This window comes from Falco biarmicus, chromosome 8 (assembly GCF_023638135.1).
Source record: "Falco biarmicus isolate bFalBia1 chromosome 8, bFalBia1.pri, whole genome shotgun sequence".
Lineage (NCBI taxonomy): Eukaryota > Metazoa > Chordata > Aves > Falconiformes > Falconidae > Falco > Falco biarmicus.
This window is the reverse complement of record NC_079295.1, coordinates 15,839,216-15,861,047: the sequence shown is the minus strand read 5'-3', so window position 1 is coordinate 15,861,047 and position 21,832 is coordinate 15,839,216. Positions and strand designations below refer to the sequence as shown.

Here is a 21,832-nt window from a genome sequence, read left to right as displayed (position 1 = left end):
ACTTCCCTGCTTCTATTATTTACCTGTCCTAGTCCCACAGGTATTTCAAAGCTCGGATCTTCTCAAGTATACCTGAGCTTGGTACATGCAGTTCAGAACGTTGTCTGTGGTTAACTCAGGGCTAAGTGACAGCTGAGTAACTTTACATCAGTTATTAGTTAAGGCATGATTGGCCAAATTAGGGCTGGATAAACTCAATTTATGTGCATGTCTGCTACAGAGTACAACTCATTTTACTATGAAAATAAGGCTGCCCTCCTTTCCTTCCCAGCTGTGTTTTCCCCAAATAATTGTCCACACCAGTTGCAGTGACAGCTTATACTGCTACAAATAAACTCAGTGTTTTGAACAGCAAAGCTTGTGGAGCTGTATTCTGGCACTTTAGTGGGCTGGCTATCTGACTTGTCACATCATAGACACGTAAGACAACCCTTTCTAGCTCTGTATCTTTACCACACTATTCTCCCATAGTTACTCACTCCGTAGCAGTTGATTTCAGCTTGAGGGGTCTGCAGAGTAATAAAGCAGAACTTCTGTGCTGACACCTAAGTAAACGGGCTGCTGGCACAGGAAGCCACCATGACTGGAAGATTATTTTCTCTTGTGATAGCCTGTGGTCCTGTGACCTGTTCTCTATTCTACCCCATTGTAACCCTTATACCCATTAGAACTGTGTGTAGGCTGCAGAGCAAGTGAGAGCTAGAGCCTCAGCTACTTCAGCCAGAACTATTCAGAGAACCTGTCCTATGTGTTTTATACAAACACTCACAGAATGCAGTCATTTTGGCAATGTCTGAGGAGCCACAGTTTACTGTTGCATATGCATGGAGACCAGCTGTCTTTCTCCTGTCTAATGACCTTCATAACGAACAAAGCATAATCAGTGGGTATTAACAATTAATAAAATTTCTTATATCAAGTTAAAAAGTGTGCACATATTTGTGCATAAATATTTAAACATGCCCTTATTGTCCTTATTTTAAATGTCGCCTTTTAGCAAGTAAAAAGCCTTTCGTTCTAGCTGGTAGTTGTCCAGAGCATTTTCCCATGCTATTCATTATAACTCTCTGAAATGGTGTATTACGGATTTAGACGTGCATTTGCTTTTCAGTATACAAAGTTTTCTTGGGAAGCTATCACAGGAGGAAATCATAATGCTCTCTGACATGAGAATCCTCTCACTATTTCTCACTTCTGCATTTGGAGTTTAAAATTTGTTCTAATTTTGTGTTATGCTAATATAAGAGGGAGCTTTTATCCCCTTGTCTATACAGTCACCACTTGTCTTCAAAAGAAGACATGTTTACGTCTAACTTCAACATTTGCTTCACTGCTGAAGTAAATGCTCAGTTCTTCTAACGCTGTGTAAAGGTTTTGATACATCAAATTTCTTTCACCAGCGTGTTTTTTAGAATGAAGAGTTACATGAGATGCAGGCAATTTTTGTTGGTTACTGTTAACTGTTGTTGGTCTGAACCAAAGGGCTGGAGAGATGCCAACATATTTTAGTGTTTTTCAAAACATTAAAACATTAATCTAGCTCTGATGTATTAGTAGAATTGCAAAGTACAGTAAGGAAGTTGTAAAAAAAAAAAAAAAAAGTAAGGGGAAATTGAAGTCTTTTAATTCTATACTTTATGATTTTTGTCCCAGCTAAAGATAAAAGGCAATATCAATGCATCGTGCATCATACATGCTACAGTAAGACCCAAGGCCTATTTACTGCTCTTGCTACAAAACCAAACAAAGTAAAAATGCCTTAATGTTCTTAGTTGGTGTTCTAACAATGTATCCTGCAGGAATAAGAACACTGGCTTTTGCTGATTGAACCATTATGTCCCTTCTTAACCTTCTTTTGTAATTTTTGAAATGTCTGTTTTTTATTATCGCTAACATAAAGAGGTTACAAGAATATTTGTAATAGTGCAGAGCCTTTCACATGAAGAAAACGTTTGACTGAGTTTAAATGCGTCATCTTTCCTCACAACTTCAGGGATTTCAGCCTTGTTCATCTGGAGACTTCTTGGCTTTTTACTTGTGATACATTCCTGATGATCAGGTACTTGCTGTCTACTGCAGCTGAAATGCAGCAGAGCCATTATTAGAAGTAATGGAGTATTTTCTACACGTGCATTTGTTCAAATCAGACGTGGTATAGCTTGAACCTCCATGGGGCTTCTGAGTGCTGTTGCTATAAACATTGCTTGTTGTGTGCTGTGGATGGGGAAACTGGATGATTCCAATAAATGCCATCAAGGAATTCTTTCTGAGAGAGATGTCATTGATGTGATACGGGAAATAACTAGGTGTGCTTTGCTTAAAAACATAAGTCCCTGAAGAACATGGCATTATATCTCCCTGCTCTACTGTAAAAAGCGTAAGAGTCTTGTGACTGGCTGTCTGAATACAGTAGCCATGTGGTGGTAGGTTCTACCCCTTGCTCTGAGTCTCCATGGAAAAAAAACCCAATTTTTTTGAATAAGCAAGGGAACAGTAATTTCACCCTTTATTAGAATAACTCACTTGCAATTTCAGAGATGGCATTTGAAAAGTGTTTTGCTGAAATGCCAAATGTTGTTTTTCTACTCAGAAGCCACAAAGAAACCTACCTTTCAGAGATGAAAGAAAAAGATATGTTGAAACATTTAGCTTATTTTGAGCCAAGCAGATTGTCCTGAAGTTTAGGCTTCTAAACAGGCCATAACATCAGTGATGTAAAAAATCTGTATTTGGAAACTGTTTTAAACATTGGCATTTCCCCCACCCACCCACCCCCCAGTCTTTAAAATAGCAAAAGTTCTTTTGTGAAATAACTTCTACCTGAGCATGTGTGAAAAGTGTTCAGCCTACCTTGTACAGGTGACTTAGCAAGTGTTGTTGATCAGCATTTATAAAGCAGGCACACCTTTTTTCTCTGATCATAGTTGAAATGTTGAATTTTGTATTTAAGTGGAGCACGTAACAGAATGGGAAGAAGGGAGATGCATCAAAAGAAGTACTTTAAGAACTGACATTATTAAAATATAAATAAATAAAAAGTCTCATACCAAAATATTACAAGGCAAATGAAAAATCAGGCCAATTCGGAGCTTTCTGAAGCTGCAGCATTTGATGTAATAATACACATTGTGTTCAGGACAGTTGCATGGTCAACAGATGTAGTCATGACAAGATTCATTTGACATCGTATTTTATACAATTTAATAGGAAGCTTTAATGGGTATTTATACATAGGTGTTTATCCACAGAAAGGAAAAAAAGTAATCCAATAACCTGTGGGACAATAGAAGGACATGAGAACCTGTAAAATTTTCAGGGTGTTACAGAAACTCACAAAAAAGAGAATATTTTTTCCTCAAACTCCTGTTGCAGTGAATGACTCCATTCATTTCAGCCGATTTTGATAGAACACAAAGGAATTGCAACATGTGCAAATAATAAAATTCCCTGTTCAAAAATGTTAACTCTTCTCTCCTTAAACTTTAGCATGTGATGGCATCATTTTCGATGTAGAGAAGGGGTGAGGTTAACCTATTTACTGTGGCTGTATGTAATTTATGTTGGCATGAAATACTCAGCAGAGAGGTGGGAGAGGTTTCAGTATCTTTTCCAAATGGCATTGCTGTTTCCTATCCTTTGTTTCCATACCCTCCTGAGAAAAGTTATATTTCTCTTCATTTTCCTTCACTGAGTGAGTCATCTCCCAATTTTGTCTTTCAATCTTCTTATCCTTCCCAGTTTATTTTAGATCCTGGTATATGCTGTTCTTCTTCAGGTCCTTAGCTATTCATACTCTGCCATGGTAATGATGATACTAAGTTCCAACAAAAATAACATTTTAGTAAAGCTGGGTTTGTCACAGCTACTGTAGCTCACTTGAGCACAAATGACTTAGACTTGGCAGCAACAGTGGAATAGTTAATTGAATATCTTAGTGATAGGAAGAAATAAAAATCGAAAAGTATATATATTGTGGATTACTCAGATGCATGAAATGTAAACAGTTCGGACGAGTGCCTTCTGAAGAGTACATAATGAACCTTTGAAGGAATGAGATTCGTTTTAAGTAATCAATGTATTTCTGTGCAAGTTCTTTCTCTGCTATTCTTTCTTCACTGCCCTTCTATATTGGATGTCTTGAGTTTTTTTATTCTTTTCCTTCCTTCTTTGAGGTCTGATGCCAACCTGATAATTGCGAACTTGACAAGTTTTAAAAGAAACTCTTGTCTCTTAATTAAATAGACCTTATTTTCTTGTTAAAGAGAAAAGTCCATGGCACATGCTTTTATGAAAAGAAATAAATCACAGATAATAATGACAACAGCAGTAGGACTCCTAAATCACCAAATAGCAGTGTCCACGATTTTATTAAGCTCACAAATGTCAGTTAACCTTGGCAATGAAACGGAATGACTTTTTTCAAAGCATAGGCTGCTTGATGTGGCTCAGCCCTAGTTTTATTATTGGCAGCAGGTTGGAATGTTAAAAAAACGGACAGCATTAATTAAAATAAGGATGCTTAAGTCTTAATGACCATCCTGAACTGAGAACACTACCCCATATGGTGGTATGGTAATTGTGACAACATAGACACTAGTGAGAATATAGATAATTTTTGGAGCTGTTTCTTACCAGACCTTAACAGCAGATAATAATGCATGGAAAATGTGTTGCAGTACTCCATTATGGTTGCATTGCAGATACTAACAGCTGTGGGTCCTTTTTAACTAAGCAGAAGTTCCTTTTAATGTTTTCTTTGTAGAACTGATGCAAATTAAATTGTACATGCAGGAAAAACAGTAGCTTGTGCATGCACTTCTGTGTTTCTAATTGCCCTATGAACTTTACCCCAAATCTAGTAAATGGAAGAAAAAATGGCCAATTAATGGACAAAGGATTTTTCTTTTGAGAGACCCGGTACTATGCAGTCTCTTGTTTCTTATTAGAAAGCAATATCTGATTGTCTGCATCTTGCTTTCCTGTATGTTGCCTCTCTGCCTAATAATTCTTATTTAAAACATTTTTTGGTTTTATTTTTTTGCTTGTAGGATGGTCGTTTGCGAGTAAATGATCAGCTTGTTGCAGTAAATGGGGAGTCACTTCTGGGCAAGTCAAATCATGAGGCTATGGAAACACTGAGACGCTCCATGTCCATGGAGGGGAACATTCGAGGGAGGATCCAGCTGGTAGTTCTCCGGAGACTAGAGGTGCAGACGGAGGTGAAGCAGTGAATGCATTTATTAGATAAATGTCTTTCCAGTCCCAGTGTTTTTGCGTGCAAGAGATGATGGCTAAAGTCTTGGTCACAGAGAGCTCCTCCCTCCTGGCAGAATGAATTCCTGCCTTCCTGGAGTCAGGATACGTGTAGAATTTCTGGTTGATCTCTCCTGGTCTTGCTGTTCCTGTTTGAGACCGGGCTAAAAGTTGCCTCTTACTTTATTTGACAGGTATTAGAACAAAAGCAAATGTGGTCCCGGAAAGGGTTATCTTAGGATTAATGTAGTTTTGACTATCTACTACCTTCTAAAGGCAATAGCTGGGATATAGGTGATTTGAATTCTGATTTCATTTGTTGTCATGATCAGAGACCTTGATATTTTAGTGTGACCTGGATTTAACTTCACTTTTGCTTTTTCAGTGTCATTAGTAATTCACTCCACTTGTTGTGCATGTGTGTTCTGGTCCTGTCCTGTCCCCCCACTTTTTTTTTTTTTTTCTTTTTTAACCTTCAAGGAATTAATATATTACTTTCCCTGGTCAGATGAAGGCCACTGCTTCAGGATGTGTTTCTGAGTTGATTAGCATAAAGTTTGTTTAAGTAAGGTAACAAAGTAAGAGAAGAAAGAAATTTTAATGGCTCTTTTCTAGACCTCATATAAATCGATGGTTGCCAATAGGCTCCAACTTTGAAAAAGAACGGTTTTATGATCTCTCTTGCTCCCTCTCCTTCATGCATGCATGCATATATGCACACTCATTCTTCATCTTTACATAGTTAATTTGTATGTGTGTATACTGGCTGCCCTTACTACTGATCCTCGTTTTAATTTTGACCCTTGAGTAAATATTTTAAGTTTTTCAACATCTGTACAGTTCCTTAAAATAAAAACACATACAGGTGTATTTGTGGTATAAAATCTTGTAATAAATACCATTATAGAATTTCAAGAGAAAATGTCAAGCTTCTTACCTAACAAGCATTGCTGGAACTTTTCAAAACATTAAGAACAATCATGTTTGTGGGTGTTATTCGCACAAGATATCAGAGGCGGGAAGAGAATGCAGATTATCTTTTAGTATAATTAACTCAATATTTTCTAATAACTTCCTATTTGTTCTACTACCACCATTGATTGAGAAATAGATTTAGAAGTATATTACTTACTGAACATTATGCTCTAACTTTGTTGGGCAGACCCTTTGCAAAAGCCACATGATGTCAATCATGCCAGGAAAATATAAAAAATACTCATTAGTAATTCTGGAATACTTTAAAGGAAAATGTATTTTTGCTTTCCTTTTCTATGTGACATAGCATTATGCCATGAGGAAGAATTATTAAGTATAGGTTACGTTTATTGTGCAGTCTTGTAGCATGAGACAGATAGCTTACCTTCAAATAAAGCTCGCTTCTGCAAGTTTTCTTCATTTAACAGGAGCCAAATTGTTTTTAAAAAAAGCTTCTAATCAAACATCAGATTGACCCAATAAAAGTATGAGGCTGCTTTTTGTAGTTAAGTGTATAGTTTTGTTTATTGTCCAGACATATGAAAGAGGTAAATAATCTTGACTCATGCCCTGTGAAGAATGTATAATGAGGTCTTGATTGAATCAAATTCATTTTAGGCAGGAATTAATTTTTTATAGGGTAGTCTTTAGGTTCAATTGTAATTCCATTTGAGTCTGGAGACCACAGCAGAAATGGGTTGTTGCCCATTCTTTCCTTTCCCCAAAAAAGCTTCCTGAATACAGCATCTCAGCTTGGTAGGAGTATATGTTTAGAAATGCATTATTGTTTTTATTGGTCAGGACACTAATGGAGGTCTTCCATAACAGCTATGTTTTATAAGCTGGATACTCTAATTAGGCTGGTTACTGATCAGTTGTAGGATATTGATTGTGTCATTTGTCAAAGAGCTGGAAAAGCAGATTTGTTGTTGCTGTTATTTTAAGGCTCCCTGTCCCAGTCGGTACACGTCTCCAAGGTAGTACTAGTTCAGATGTTGTAAGGCTTAATTTAGCTAGCAGTGTCCACGTGAAAGTAGTAAATGTGGACCTTGTGACATAGGGGATCTTATGTAAACTAAAGAATCACCAGTAACAAGAAGCACCATAATTGTCAGTGCCTGTATGGTGTGTGTGTTTCTGCACAGAGGTTCAAAATAGCCTTTTCAATTGGCTCATGTTGCACTGAGGAAGAGGAGAGAATGTTGCATGTGCTGCCTGTCCACTGAAACTGCATTTGTAGCCATATTGTCATCACGAGCATTCCAGCATTGATTTGTGTTCTGGGGTGTATTTTTCCATTTTATTATTATTTTTTATTATTTTATCATTATTTCATTATCTTTAATATTTTTATTATTAATATTATTAAGCTTGAAGGGCAGGTTGCAAGGTGATGTAACCCACTGTCCTTTCTTATGTGTTGGTTTGCAGGCAATCACTTGCTAATGCATTAAACCTCTTGCGTTATTTTACAAAGAAACTTGTACCCATTAGATACATACATTCTGCAGTTGTGACTATGAAATTTAAGGAATGGTATGTTTAGTGTGAAGTTTGCTGGCACAATGAGCATGCGCTTTAAAAATAGAAGCCAGTTAGATGCCCCTTTAAAAAGCAGATAGAAAAATCACAGAAACTACAAAGGTTATTTTGAAAACTAGCCATAATATTCCTCTGTGTGGATTTTCTGTTTTCCCTGAATAATGAGTAAGAAAGCGTCTTTCTGGGTCTGTCCCAGTTTTAGAAACTGTGATTATTTCTCTCCCCCCCCCCCCCTTTTTTTCTTTTGAGCAACTGCTCAGGAGAATAAATTAGGCGATATGGCATGTACGGGGGGGTGGGAAATGTCTCAAAAGAAAAGCTGACTAGAGGTGTGACAGGAGTTTGTTTAGCTGCTAGCCAGAAGACCTGTGTTTGGGAGTTTGGTGTAACTCCTTACTTGCAAAACTGCTCTAGTGTGTGATCATCAGAACATATGCACACAGTCTCTGAGAGAAGGGAACCAGCTGGCTGGCAGAAAAATACCATTGGCATTGCCCATGTTCTTGTGTTGACAATGTCACAAGCTGCCCTCCCAGATGGAGCATTTGAATGAAGCCAGTTGTGGGTCATAAAAAAAAAAAAGTCTTCGTTTTTGTGCGTCACTTAATGATTGTTATTGCTTAGATATTGTCTTATTTCATGGTCAGCAAAAACAGTCATTTTGAAGATAGCTTTCAAGTTTCTCATTTGAAGGGAATCAATGTACAGTGAACACATTGCATTACACTGTATTTGTGCATCTTCTGTAATGATGGCTGATCTTCTGCATTGTTGAAAATTTAAATTTTTTGCTACAATGTGTGGTTCTGTTTTTCTCTTAGGAGCGCTCAGACCAGGGAGTCTTTCAAAAATCAGCCTGTGACAGGAGTCATAACTTTGCAGCTGCTTCCCAACGCAATGATACTGTTCTTCAGCAGTTTGTAACATGCAGTCCTCAAGAAAGAATAAAAGGTAGTCTCTAGATATCCTTCTCTGTGATAAAAGTGCTTTGTGTTTTGGGGTTTTTTTGAGATCTACAGTCACTAGAAAAGCAATTAATTAGAGTAAGTGCACACTATGTTACTTTGAGGCTTGAAGATCCAGCGAGGGTGGGAGAGCTGACTCAGAAGTTGTGAATTAGATTCCTGGCACAAATTCCAGTTTAAGTAACAGTTTCTAGCTCGCTGCCCCAACACGTAAGGTTGGATAAAAAACAAATGATGAGTGCAAAATATATGTTGTCAAAATGTTTATTTTCTATATATCTTTAATGAGTGCAATGATTTTTCCATTGAATTCTTAGATTATGTCCCAGGGGTTATTATAAGCTAAATTAATTTATACAAAAGCATGATACTCATAAAGTACACTTAAAGGTAACTTTGTTCAAAGGTTAGAAATATTGCCCTAATTTACAAATCTGAATTATATTAAGTAACTCATTAAAAAAAAATTAAGTAGATGTGTACATTGTACAAAGAAAACCTACATGTATGAGCATATGCAAGCTTATAAGTAAGAGTTTTTAAGACTACTCTGCTATCTGTCCAGTTTGCACCTGACTCAGCAAGGTACTAGTTATTTGAAAAGTCTTAAGTATTTGAGATGGTCTTGACCCCTGTCCTTCTAAGTGTGCTCTTATTCTTCGAGCCAAGCACACACTTGAATACCTTCCAATAAGAAAAAAAGATTTTCTTCGGTGTAGTTGAATTATGCATGATTTTTCCCACTTCCCTAGACAACTGTGGAATCAGGGTAGCTGGCAAAAAGTAATTTCGTAGGCTGCTGTGATGACTGTGTGGGGTACTTTTAACCAAAATCAAAGAGCCCGTATCTGTAAAGCTCAAGAGAAACTCCCGTATAGTTTAAGGGTAAATAATTTGTGGTGACTACAGTATTTTGACAATGCGACTCCAGGCAAAGAATTAGATACAGACACAAGCCTTGTAAATATTCAAAGATCAGATCCTTTTGTGTAGTTCTACCCTATATTTCTTGTGTATGGAAATTAAAATGATGCTGTAGTTACATGAGAAAAGGGTCAGTCATCCTTGGAGCTAGCCTGCCCTGTAGAGTTAGTCATTGCCAAGGGATCAGATAGCAGCAAATACCTTCATTAATAAACACTTCCTTAAAAAGCATATAAATAAGCAACTGCTCTGGAGCCATTGATAGAGGTGAATGGCAACAGGTAACTTGTCACTTCCATGTATTTTGTTTTGAAATGTAAGAGTAATGTTACTTTCAGGTAAGGATTCTCCAACTGCGATCCAAAAATCAGGATGACTAGTTTGCGGCTCATTCATGAAGTTATTTTCAATAGACATCTTTTTAATTAAAGAACGATGATAAGAAGGCATTATAGCAAAAACATGTGATGGCCTTGGAAGAGAATGTATGTTGGATGTCGAAAGGGTGCCCTGGCGTGCTGCTGGGGGCTGTTGTCAGAGAGGGTTTGACATGGCTGGAGCTTCCCATCCATAGCCTGGAAGGAGTCAGTGAACAACAAATGACAAAGATGTTGCTAGCATTTACCAGAAGTATCACTGTATTGCAATTTCTATTGAAGATTTGGCATTTGATGAGTAAAATTGAAGTGATCTTAATGTGGAACTGCACAGGCACTTTCAGCAGCAAGGTGTCTGCAACAGGGCTGCAGTCAGAAATGTTCCTGGTAGAAAGCACTTGGAGCTTGCAGTAAGCCCGCACATTGTAGGAATGTTTCTGTAATTTTGAAGTCATGGTATTAATTACTTTGAGCTAATACTCATTCTGCTTGTCACCTATTTCCAGTCACTGGTTCAAAATATTTTTTTGCATGTTTTTTTTATAAAGTTTTGTCCTCCGCCTTTCAAGACACATGTAAAGGCAAAACAATACATCTGTTCACAACCCTCATTTAACTCAGTTATGAACTTTAGGTTGTGTGTTCATTTAAGGATGTGAGTCACAGACATAGTGAGCTGCTTGTGACAGGCAGGAACAGTCCCTTGTACATTCTTATGGCGCACTATCCAGATCTTGTATGTAGAAGTACGGTTGGTACGTTTTTATGAAGAATAATAAAACATAAAAGAGATTTTAACATAATACAGGATCTGATGTATGAATTTAATGACAGGAGCGGTATTATGTTTAATAAAATGTCACTTTCTCAATTAATGTTTTCTAATAAGTTATTTCCAGTACCATTCACTGCTCCTACCAATAAAATTATAATAAAATCTCAGCAAAAATACACTGAAGCTTGGCCTGCTAATACTGCTGTCTGTTTTAAGAGCCTTTTTTTATTATACATGAGCAAGAAAAACTAATGTCTGGGGAAAAGTGGTTATAGCCAAAACATTACATTTTGTCTTGCCTGTGGATATTTAAATAAAGGGGGGGAGGATACTGATCCAATATTGAAATGCCAGTGTTTGTTCTATTTTTGCATGAATAATACTTGCTGCCTTCAGGTCCTCACTTCTTTTGCTGCCAAGCTATTGCACAGATTCAGTGTTTTTTAGAACAACCTCTTTGAGAATTGATACTTCAGTGCCAGCAGCTTTTTACATCTCTGGTGTTGAAAGATTACTGGAATGTGTTTCATTAGAGGTTCCTATATATTTCTTAGAACCCTACGTTATAAACGGTTTTAGGGGAAATGCTGTCATCTCTCTGGTTAAGTAGTAGAATAATCATAAACTCTCTCTACTACCATAGACTGCTGAGTCTTCATGATTGTACAAGCATCTGTTTCCATACGTCTGGTAATGTCAAGATAGAAAATAAGAAGTGAAATTTTAAATTAATGTTTAAATTTTGCTTGTAAATATTACATGTGTCTTATAGGCTTATTTATTCTCCTAAACTGTTTAATATCTGAAAATTCAGTATATGTTTAGTGGCTTAGCTGGTCCTCTGATCTCTCTGGATCTGTTAAGAGAATTTCCTGAGGTCTTGAACATGAAGCCAGTGACTGCTTCTTCAGTTAAATTCTCTCACTCTTTTGCTCTTGCTCCCATTTTGCTGGGAGCTGTAGTCCCTTGTGGTCATTTCTGGTTCACTCAGGAAGTCTGCCATTTTTCTATGTGTACCATTTTTGTACTGCAAGAAAAGTGCCAGTGGTAACAAACAACGTGGTAATGCCACCAAACACCCTTTGTGAAATGATTTATTAATTACTGTGAATCAAAGTTAATGTAACTACATGATATGGTCAGTCTCTTGTTATGGCTATCAGAGGTTGCTCAAAGAGGATAAAGCACAGTGTAGGGTGTGGTGTTTTCTTTTTGTTTCAGTTTTTTGGGGTTTTGGGGTATTTTTTGTTTGTTTTTGTTCCCTTCCATCAGGCATCTCTTTCCTACTTAGGGCAGTCAGTAGTTTAGGGACTTCCTAAATCAGATGTACTGTCTGGACTATTGTGTCATTGATACCACTCTACCTTTTAGTCCACTTCTTAATATATTTTAAAAAAGTGGATTTCCCAAACAGCCTCATGACAATGAGTTCCATGTTTTAATTGCACCGGAAAAAAACACTACCTCATATTAGTTCTAGGTGTGCAACTTGACAGTGACACTGAGTGCCTGCTATTTACTGTGTATGAGAGTCAGTGAAAGCTTCCTTTTCACCTTATGCATGGCTTTTACAATTCCATAGACTGCTTGTATACCCTTTTATTGCTTCTTACTCTAAACCAAAGAATCCTAGTCTGTGGTCCTTGTAGAAATGTTTCTACATGTGTCCAACTACCCTTGCCACCTTTTCAAATTGTTTCTGAATTAAATTGCATCCTTTTTTCAGATAGGAAGAATGAAACCTTAGATGCTATTTCAAAAATAGGCACACCATTAACTCTGAGTTCTCAATGGAGTGTTTGGACTTTTCTTGAGGCTCTAATGTCTTGTTTCTTTTTGACTTCACTAAGCATATATTAAAAGAACGATCCAGTGCACTTTTATTGTACTGTTCCGGAGTCGTAATTGCTGAAGTAATAGCCTTTGTGTGTGTGTCAAGAGTATTCCCCCACTGCCATGTGTATCACTTCACAGTCACTGACAGGGAATTCCACCTGCCTTTCCTGTTTACTTAATAGCCTGCAGTCTTTTTGCAGAGGTTCATAGTCTGCTTATTTTTGGTAGTTCTGAGTGGGTTTACATGAGTAAATTTTTTCATCTTCCACTTCATCTTTCAGATCATCTAATAACATTGAACAGTATGAGTTTCCCTTTGTTCTAAATTTGTTTTACTGTGGGAACTTGCCATTTTCTCCTCATTTCTGATTCCTGTCCTTAAATTGCAACCTGAAAGAATGTGATCATAATGCGAGAAGACAGTGTGCATATGTTAGGTAGCATACCTGTTTTCTGCATCAGACTGGCAATCAGCATTTTTTAAGGCCTCATTAGAACTTTTCATTTGCTCACCTTCACTTTCTTTGAATGATGGTCTAACTTTTCCTGAGATACAGGGTTTGAAATATTTCTTGTATTTCTGATCTTTAGGTAGGAAGCTGCCCAGCCAGTAGTTTTATAGGGTTCTTGAGCTAACAGTGTGGTTTTGTTGGGGTTTCTTTGCTTGCTTGCTTTTAGGGAACTGTCTCATTGCTCTTATCTAATAAATATAGTCTGTTGCTGTCTGCCTTGATTGCCTCCTGGTAAACCCTTTTCTCTTAAATTAGATTAGTACTTGCAAGCAGGATTGACTGACAACATTCAGTGCCACAGAACAGGTCACATGAGTGTGGTATGTCAGCGTTGTTAAATCGCTTACCTGTCACTGAAACCCAAAAATCAGTGTTTGTGTTTCCTGTTAAGTTTTGGAGGGGTGAAGACATGTTCTACACTGAAAAATGTAGGGACGTTTTTTTTTAAGATTAGACCTTTAGATTGAGAGGTGAATTTACAGGGCAGTAATGAACTGGCTTACAGCAGGCAGAGCAGTCATATTAAGTACTGCAGGTACAGAAGTGGTGTTGCTTTGCAAACAACTGAACAGTTTGAGTAGTTAATATTTTTCTCAGTCCAAAGTAATTTTCTAGTGTGAGACGAATGCCTGTTGTAAAGGTAAAGAAGGAATTACCATAATGGTAAGAAAATGGAGACTGTAATTCGGAAATGCCCCTTTCTTCTCTTGCATGGGATAACAGAAGTTTTTCTTCTGAACTCTTTGCTGAGAGTGTGGTTCTCTTCTGTACGTGAAAGGTGGCAAATGCTCCCCATCAAAGGGAATGAAAGCATGAGCCTACCATCGGTTGGGGTGCAGCTATGCAGAGGTGAAAATCCACTCAAATGGAGTAAAGCAATTTGTGCCTTGCACTCAACTTCACTATAAGCACAAAGTTTCCCTATATTTATCTTTAATTATGCATATGCAAATCTGAAAATCAGCTCTTCAGGAAATCCCAAGGGGTATATTTTCTGCTTGGTGTGATTTTAATTCTAGTTTAGTTAGTTTAGGGATTTGAATAATTTGTGACTCACTTCAGCATTGCTTGAGGCCTTCCAGTCCAGTCATTGTTCAGTGAACTGGTGTAATGTACTTGTTTCTCTGGCTTATTTAACCCCTTTTTAAATTTTATTTCAGAGTTGCCAGTGTCTGATCGTGGCAGTGGTGAAAATGAAACCCCTCCACCTCTCCCACCTCATCCCAGTGAGGATCTGCTGAATGAGGATTATAATCATAGGTTGGACTTTGGCTATTCTTAATAGTTACAGCCCTGATTGCTCATTAGTGGTTGTGATAGTAGTTCTAATTGATTTAAAAATCACTTTTTATTTTTTAAAACATTATACTAATGTTTTTAGTCATCTGAGTGATCCTTTAATATAATCTGGGAATGTTATTTCAGCATTTACTGTGTTGTTCATTTCAGTTGTTCATAAGCTGCATTATGCCTGCTGTCCATGATCACAGTGGATCACAATACCCAGCATGTATTCAGTAAAATAAAAAGAATCTCAAACCATAATCCCAATTAAAAAATTTTAAAAAAAGTTAATTTAAGACTGTAGCAGTGGTTGCTATGTGTGGATGCAGTTCCTGAAGTCTTTTAAAGCTTTAGGACTCGTAGCCAAATTCAGTTTGCAGGAAACTGAATTTTCTTAGGCAGCATGTCAGCCAAAGACATTCTGGAGGTTACAAAGTGAATCTTCGGTAAGTTTGAACATTGAAAGTGTAGGGGAAGAATTTATGGACACTTTACCAGTTATAAATGCATTGGGTAGATTTTTCAGATATTTTGGGAATACCTTTTGTAAAGATACTCTAAAGGTGCTTGATGGCAGCTACAAGCTTTAATTTCCTTGGTAAATACAGAAGTTTGGAAGTGCAGGAAAAAAAGTGGAGACATGTTGAAGGTTCATGATGGCATATGCTTTGACTTTCACAAGCAGCACAGGATTCAAATCCAAGCATCATTTCAACCTATCATACTTCTAGATGCTGAAAATTCAATGTTGAACACTGTTTACTCAGTGTGTGTGTGTGTGTGTGTTCGGTTTTGATATGCAACTGTTTTATTGCAATGATATTAGGGAAGCCTGCATTTCAAATAAAAACTTAGCCATACTTCTTCCCTTGTGCCACATGGATGTGATTAAAAAACTACCCTTGAAATTATTGGTTGCACATAGTATTGAAGAGTAGATATGTTTTAGTATGGATACCTCGAATTCTTCATACCATGAAAACTCTTGTAACTATTTTCTCTTTGCTAACATAGAGAAATTTCAGTAGAGTCATTTCATAATTTCTGGTCTCCCAGGCAGGTATGTATGACATGGTAAACGAACAAAAAGTCTACATAGACTAATGGAACTCTGCATTAAATTCTCAGCTGCAGTTGTTTGCTAGAATCTATTAATAGTTTTTCAAGAAGCTGGGAGCAGAAACACTCTCTTAAATGATGATGGTGTATTAAAATGATGATGAAATTTACAGGCCCTTTCTTCCACCCTGACTTTTATTCAATGTTGTATTGGTTTTCCATTTGGCACTTAAGTTCTGTTGAAATTGAATTGCTATGTCAAGTCATGCTGATTTCACTGAAATTGTGTTGCAGCAAAAAATGGGGAAAGGTGTTTTGATACTGTAAAACCAAACATTTTGATTGAAGAGTTTGGAAATAAATGTTTTTTATGCTTGTGGGTTTTTTATTATTATTTTGGAACATTTTGAAATGTTTAGATATCTGCCTAACATTAAGTAAAATAATTAAAAAAAAAAACAAACAAAAACAAACCCCCAAGAACCCCAAAACTGAAACTACAATACTTAGGAATTTTTCAGTGTTATGGTATCCTTCATAAGACCTCCAGGCTCCAGCCTCTGCAGAAGTGGTGCAAGGCTGTGAAATAACTTCATATTAACTGATGAAATAGGATTGAGCTGTGTACATTGGTGGTATTTTTCCAACTTTCTGTAGAAATAAGTAATTTGGAAATGTAGTGGCTAAATAGAGCTAGCAAAATACAAAAAAACCCCAACCTAAAACAAAAAAAAAAAGCATGAGAAAAACAAAACCAAAAGCAGGTACTGGTATGTCCCTCTTCTGCTAAATAAAATATGAGTGTTTAAAAGCAATCATCACTAAACATTTATGGTTATATTTGAATCCGTGATGAAAAACAAGTCACTGGAGGTGTTAAGTCTCAGAAAAGGAAGTTGAGGATCAGTAACTGATTTTAAAATGCATGGCTGTAAGCAACTGGAGGAAGAAACACATGTATACTTGTGAATGCTTTAATTAGTTCACTCATGTTTTGAACTGCTGCCTAAATATTTTACATGTCTTTTTTTTTTTTTCTGTAGCCCTATCATAAATTCAGCAGTGCATTTAACAGATCAGCACATCAACTTCAGATCTTTGACACCAGCCAAGCAGTCTGAATCAATTAATCTGAAAGCCTCCAAAAGCATGGATCTGGGTAAGAAGGGGTGGGGTGACACATAGGTCAGCTTTTTATCCTTATCCTATCTGCACCATCTCTGTTTCTTGCTTTTTCTTCTTAAACACAAGCATCAGGGAGTAAGTTCTGCAGAGGTGCTACAGTGATGGGGACAATGGTCAGCCTTCTGTAGCAGCTAATTGCAAGTACCCTTTTTACTGAAGCTGAAGAAAGGTTTGTGTTTTGTTTTCTTCTAAAAGACTATTCTATCCATTGTATTGAAATCTTAGCTGAGGAAAAGAAGGAGCAGAGGAAAATAGGGAGCATTTGTAAAAATGAGCAGAAAGAATTGCTGTACAAGTTTTATATGTCTAAAAAATATAGCGAAACAGCAATAACAGAAGTCGTTTTCATATAGAATATAAATGATTGCAGAACTACACTTGACAAAGGCTAACTTTCATAGGACAAGTTGTTTATTTCTTCATTGACAGTGACAAACACAGGCAGTCGGTATTGCAGTAGATCTTTATAAATGCTTGAAGAGTGGTAAGGTTATGGTCCTCTACCCATCAAAGCTGTGAAGAAAATCTTGCAGGGTGGGTGAAGCAGAAAGTAAAAGGTTCTTTCAATACTGGGAAAGCATTTGCAGGTGGAAGTTTGAAGAGTTATTGCAGTTGAAAACCAAGTCATGTTTTAATGAAAGTTCAAGGAAAAATTTGCAAAGTTCTTACGCTTCAAAGAAAGTCAAATAAGCTTTTCTTTTTAATTTTAATTCTTTGTGGCACTCATTCTTTATCTGTTTTTTCAAATTCAAGTGTTGATGGAGTGGCTTCGACACCTACCATTAGGATGTCTTTAGACACATTTCTGTTGTTTTGTTGGATCAGTTTTTGTTGCACAATTAATAGAGAACATTTAATTTCTTATATAGTTTCAAGGTAGCTTTCTGGTGGTGCTGAATTTTTTTTTTCCCCTGAAACTCTCTAGGTTGGTCTTAGTTTTTGTATTGCTGATTTTTGTTGTCATCTTAGTGTCATATTTTAATGTAACATAAAATGTGCATACTTCTCTTAACAGAGTGCAAGGAAAGTCAAACAGTTATTAATGCAGGATAAGAATGGATGAAATTAACAGAGGGGGAAGTTCTTAAGGCAGAATTTCAAAGCTACTGCATAACCAGACCAGAAATTAATCCTTTTGCAGTTCTGTTCCACTGTCTTGACGAAGAGTAATGCATTAGCTATTATTTTAGGAATGGAAATACTCTTCAACAAAGGAATGTGTTTACAGACTTGAGTCAAAAAGTATATTGTATGTAGTCTGCCAGAAAAAATAACATTCAACTTTACTGAGTCTTCTTTTAGAAAGGTTTACTTATAGTTCCCACAGAAGTCACTAGAAAGACTGTGCACAAGCGCCATTGTAAAATTGGGCAATGGGAGTGTGCTTGGGGGCATATTCAGAACTGTCAGGTAACTTCTACTTCCTTTTATACCGGTCTGTGTTAATTTATATTGTGAGATTCAAATTCATACAAGCAACCTGCTCTTGACACCAAGAAACAATGGTTTGAGAATGTGTATGAGTCACTAAATCATAATGGTTAAAAGCTAAAATAAATTGGGTGCCAAAAAGGAAATAAATATAAAATATTGATTTTTAAATTAAAAAAATAAAATAAAAATTGGGTATGAAGATGTCTTTAAGATCTTTCAAAAACTGTTGCTCATAGAAGGTAGCTGTTGAAAATGCTACTATGCTACAAATATGAAATATGAAAGTGAATCTACTATGGAAGTAAAACACAAAAGGGATTATTATCTATTGTCTGATTGGAGGGCACTAACCTTCTCTTGCGTGGTGATGTGAAGGTAAATCTATTACTTGAGATAATTTAAAGAACTGGAGGGACTAAGAAAAAACTGCACCCATCCTGTTTTATATACATAACAATAGAGAAGTAAAATTGCTGGCATGTAGGTTGGCAAATAAAGAAACTGCGGAAGATGGAAGCTAGGACTTGTTTTGCAGTCATTTTCTGTCAAGTAGTGAAGTACCATGTTTGACTTCCCACCTTTTGAAAGATTTTAAGCAGAAGCTTCTGGCTGGAAGGGTAAAAGGAAAAGAAACAAGAAAATCTTAAGTGACTACGATATAAAATGCTTCTAATGTAAATAAAACCCCCCAAAAATGGTATAAAAACTACTTCCAAATAGAGCATTCACATGCACGCTCCAAGATGGATTTCTGGGGGGGAAGGAAAGTTGTTTCTTAGTTTTTATATTTTGCTCATTACTTAACTGCAGTTAAGGCCAATAGTAACTCCTCATCCCAACATGCGGCTGTGTACCCATTATTGATTCCAGTGCATTGTTGGCCACTGGAAAAAAAAAAAAAAAAACAACAAAAAAAAAAACCCAAAAAAAACCGATGGGCAGTGCTCCTCTCGACCTGGAGTTGAGGTTGTGAGAAAGATTGGTTCAGCACTGCAGAGGAACTGTGCAGCAGATTTGGTAACAAAGGGGAGGTGTCCCCTATCTGAAAAGTATATAACTGCTGGGACTTCTTTTGCCAGTAGTCATGGGATGCTGTCCCCTTACAGCTTTTCTGAGTAGTACTTTACTGAGTTCTGTCAGTCACTTCCAAAGTAAATCCAATATGATGAACAGAAAAATCGCAGAACTGGAGTCCAGGAGGGGAGCTCTGAGACCTTAAAAATGCACCTGAGATGTAGTTTGTTTCTTTTTAACCTGAGTTGCCTCTGAATCAAGTGTCTCTGCACATCTGGGTAGACATAACCAGCCTTGCAGGTTACAAGGTCCAGAAATCCACATGGGTGTCTCTAGACCAGAATAATGTCATAAACTCTAAGTAGACGACAGAATTGGCATAGTACAGGACATAAATGTGAAATCTACTGCTATTCACTTATGAAACATTCTTTTTCACCTTGAAACATGTATAATGCATCCATTGCCTAATTATAAGATTACAAAGGCACAGATTACATGGTGGCATCACCGTCAGAAGGCTCATCAAAGGTAGATAACAGAAAATTTTAAAACACGAGAGCCCCAAGAATCCAGATTTTGATTGTGAACCGTATGAAAAAGTAGTAAATTCATTAAATTAGGGAGCTAATGAAATTGTTTAGTGAAGGTCTTTCTGGCTTTGAGCATTGATGTATACACAAGAAGCAAATCTGTTAAGACTAGTCTATAATTACATAGATTCACAACGGAAACTCATTTAACGTTGATGTTTATCTTTTCAGTTTTATATATATTTAGGCCCAGAAACCTTTTGAGTGCTTACTCTGTTTTCCAGTCATATCTATTTGCAAAATAATAATTATTATAATTATAAATTAGCATCCTCAGTGAATAATATTAGGAAATCAGGATGGGTGATCAAAAAGCGTTCAGTACTGCTAACGTTGCATCAGTTTGTCATTGTCAGTCTCCAAAGCAAATCCTGCAATGAAAGGAACTTGGCGCATGCAGCAAAATGTGTAGGTTACTTGCTTATAGAGCAGATATGGTTTAGTTTGTTGACTCTCAGTGCATTTTTGTGGTGTTGATTGGACAGATGGACAGGAGCAAAGGGCATGAACTGCTGCCATCTGATTGTTTAGCTAGGTTTCTCTGCTGTCATGTGTGTGCCATGAGTCATATGAACTGATGCATGTTTTAACTGCTGAATTCACAACTAGCATGAATCCAAAACTAGTGTTGTCTGGACTTGGTGTATTTGAAGAACTCAAGTTATTTGCAGATGATTTAGTTTTTGCTTGAATCTACTTTAAAAAATAAAAATCAGTGGCATGTTATTGTTGTAGAAATCTAAATAGATGAAAAGGGAAGTATAGCGGTAGTGGTAATTTCATTTTGCAGGCATGAGCAGAACCTTGCCTTCTGTGTACAGATGTTCTTGCACAAAGTGTGTGGAGGTATAGTGACTGGTTCCCCGCTTTAGCATCCATCATTTACACAGTGGTCAAAGACTTCTCAATTTACAGCTTCATTCAGAGTAATAGGGTACAGATTAGTCCCATATCAGGTGTAAGTCCTAATGTTCTTCTCTGTTGCTGTGTTGAGATAATGACAGCGCTTTCTGGATCACTGGTAAAATTCATATCCTGTGACTTGTGGTATATTTGTCTTTGCCTTGTCTACTCTTTATTTTGAACTGCTGGTGATAAAAGAACAGAGCCACCCTTTCTACTGATCTTGGCACCTGACATAACCGCTCAGTTGCATAATTTTTTTTGCTTCGAACTATGGTGTTTGAATATGTTAGCAAATAAAAGATTCTCCTTATACTGTGATTTCAAGAATTTTTACGAGGCCAAAGAAAGTGACTTAGAGTGCATGCTTGTACTGACCAAATTTAGGTGGCATACCCAGCCTGGACTTGTATTTATAGCATTATGTTAAAAATAAGCAAAACAAATTCAAAAATGCTAGAAATAAATGTTGTGTGGTCCCTTCCCACATAAGTGGTACACTTTTTTTGAAACTTAAGGGTAGAGTGAAAATGAAGAAGAAATCAATGTCTTCTATACAAGTCATTGGAAGGATGATTTTCCCTGTAACAACCTTCTATACACATACATTTTTCCATACATTACCACAGTTGTCAGAGAAGAATTTCTATGTAATAATTTATCAGAATCCATTTTCAATAGTGTTGGTTCTTTCTTTTAGCTGTATTAAAAGGTAATTTTTGGAGAACAAATGGCAATATGGATTATTTTTTTAATGTTGTATTGGAAGGTGAAAATAAGCATGGTCCAAGAAAAAAAGAAAGGAAATAGGGTGTTTTATTATTTATCTCCAACACCCTTACTTTCCATAAATCTTTATGCACAGGAGTGATTTAGGCTATGCATAAATGTACTGTAAAAACTGCAGCCATGGGAATTGTGTTCAAGCACATGAAAGTGTGGCTTGTTTTAACCTGAAGCAACATGAAATTGAATCATGAGTATATATATGAGTATGTAGCAATTTTGTTGTATATAAATTCAGGCAAAGTACTGTGCAGATTTATATTTGAGAATGTTGGTATAATAACCCATGACTGCTATCCCAAGGTGCTGCTCAACCTCTCCTTCCTATCCCCATAAAAATAAAAAACCTGTAGATCTTAACTGATTAAGCTCTACAGCCTGAAGAAATGGAAATGTCCTTTACTTGATTTTAAAT

At 36.7% G+C, this 21,832-nt stretch overlaps 1 protein-coding gene across 5 annotated transcripts in view; it reads left to right on the top strand.

The window, feature by feature from the left end:
• Positions 1–21,832, top strand: part of PARD3B (par-3 family cell polarity regulator beta) — a 413,289-nt gene that overhangs the window by 209,401 nt on the left and 182,056 nt on the right. For 3 of the 5 annotated variants that reach the window (XM_056349157.1, XM_056349155.1, XM_056349160.1), the window contains exons 12-15: positions 5,049–5,219; positions 8,592–8,721; positions 14,320–14,419; positions 16,546–16,661. In XM_056349157.1, the coding sequence (XP_056205132.1) occupies positions 5,049–5,219; positions 8,592–8,721; positions 14,320–14,419; positions 16,546–16,661 (517 nt within the window). The remainder of the gene's footprint in view (positions 1–5,048; positions 5,220–8,591; positions 8,722–14,319; positions 14,420–16,545; positions 16,662–21,832) is intronic. The other 2 variants (XM_056349156.1, XM_056349159.1) reach the window with 2 other exon arrangements.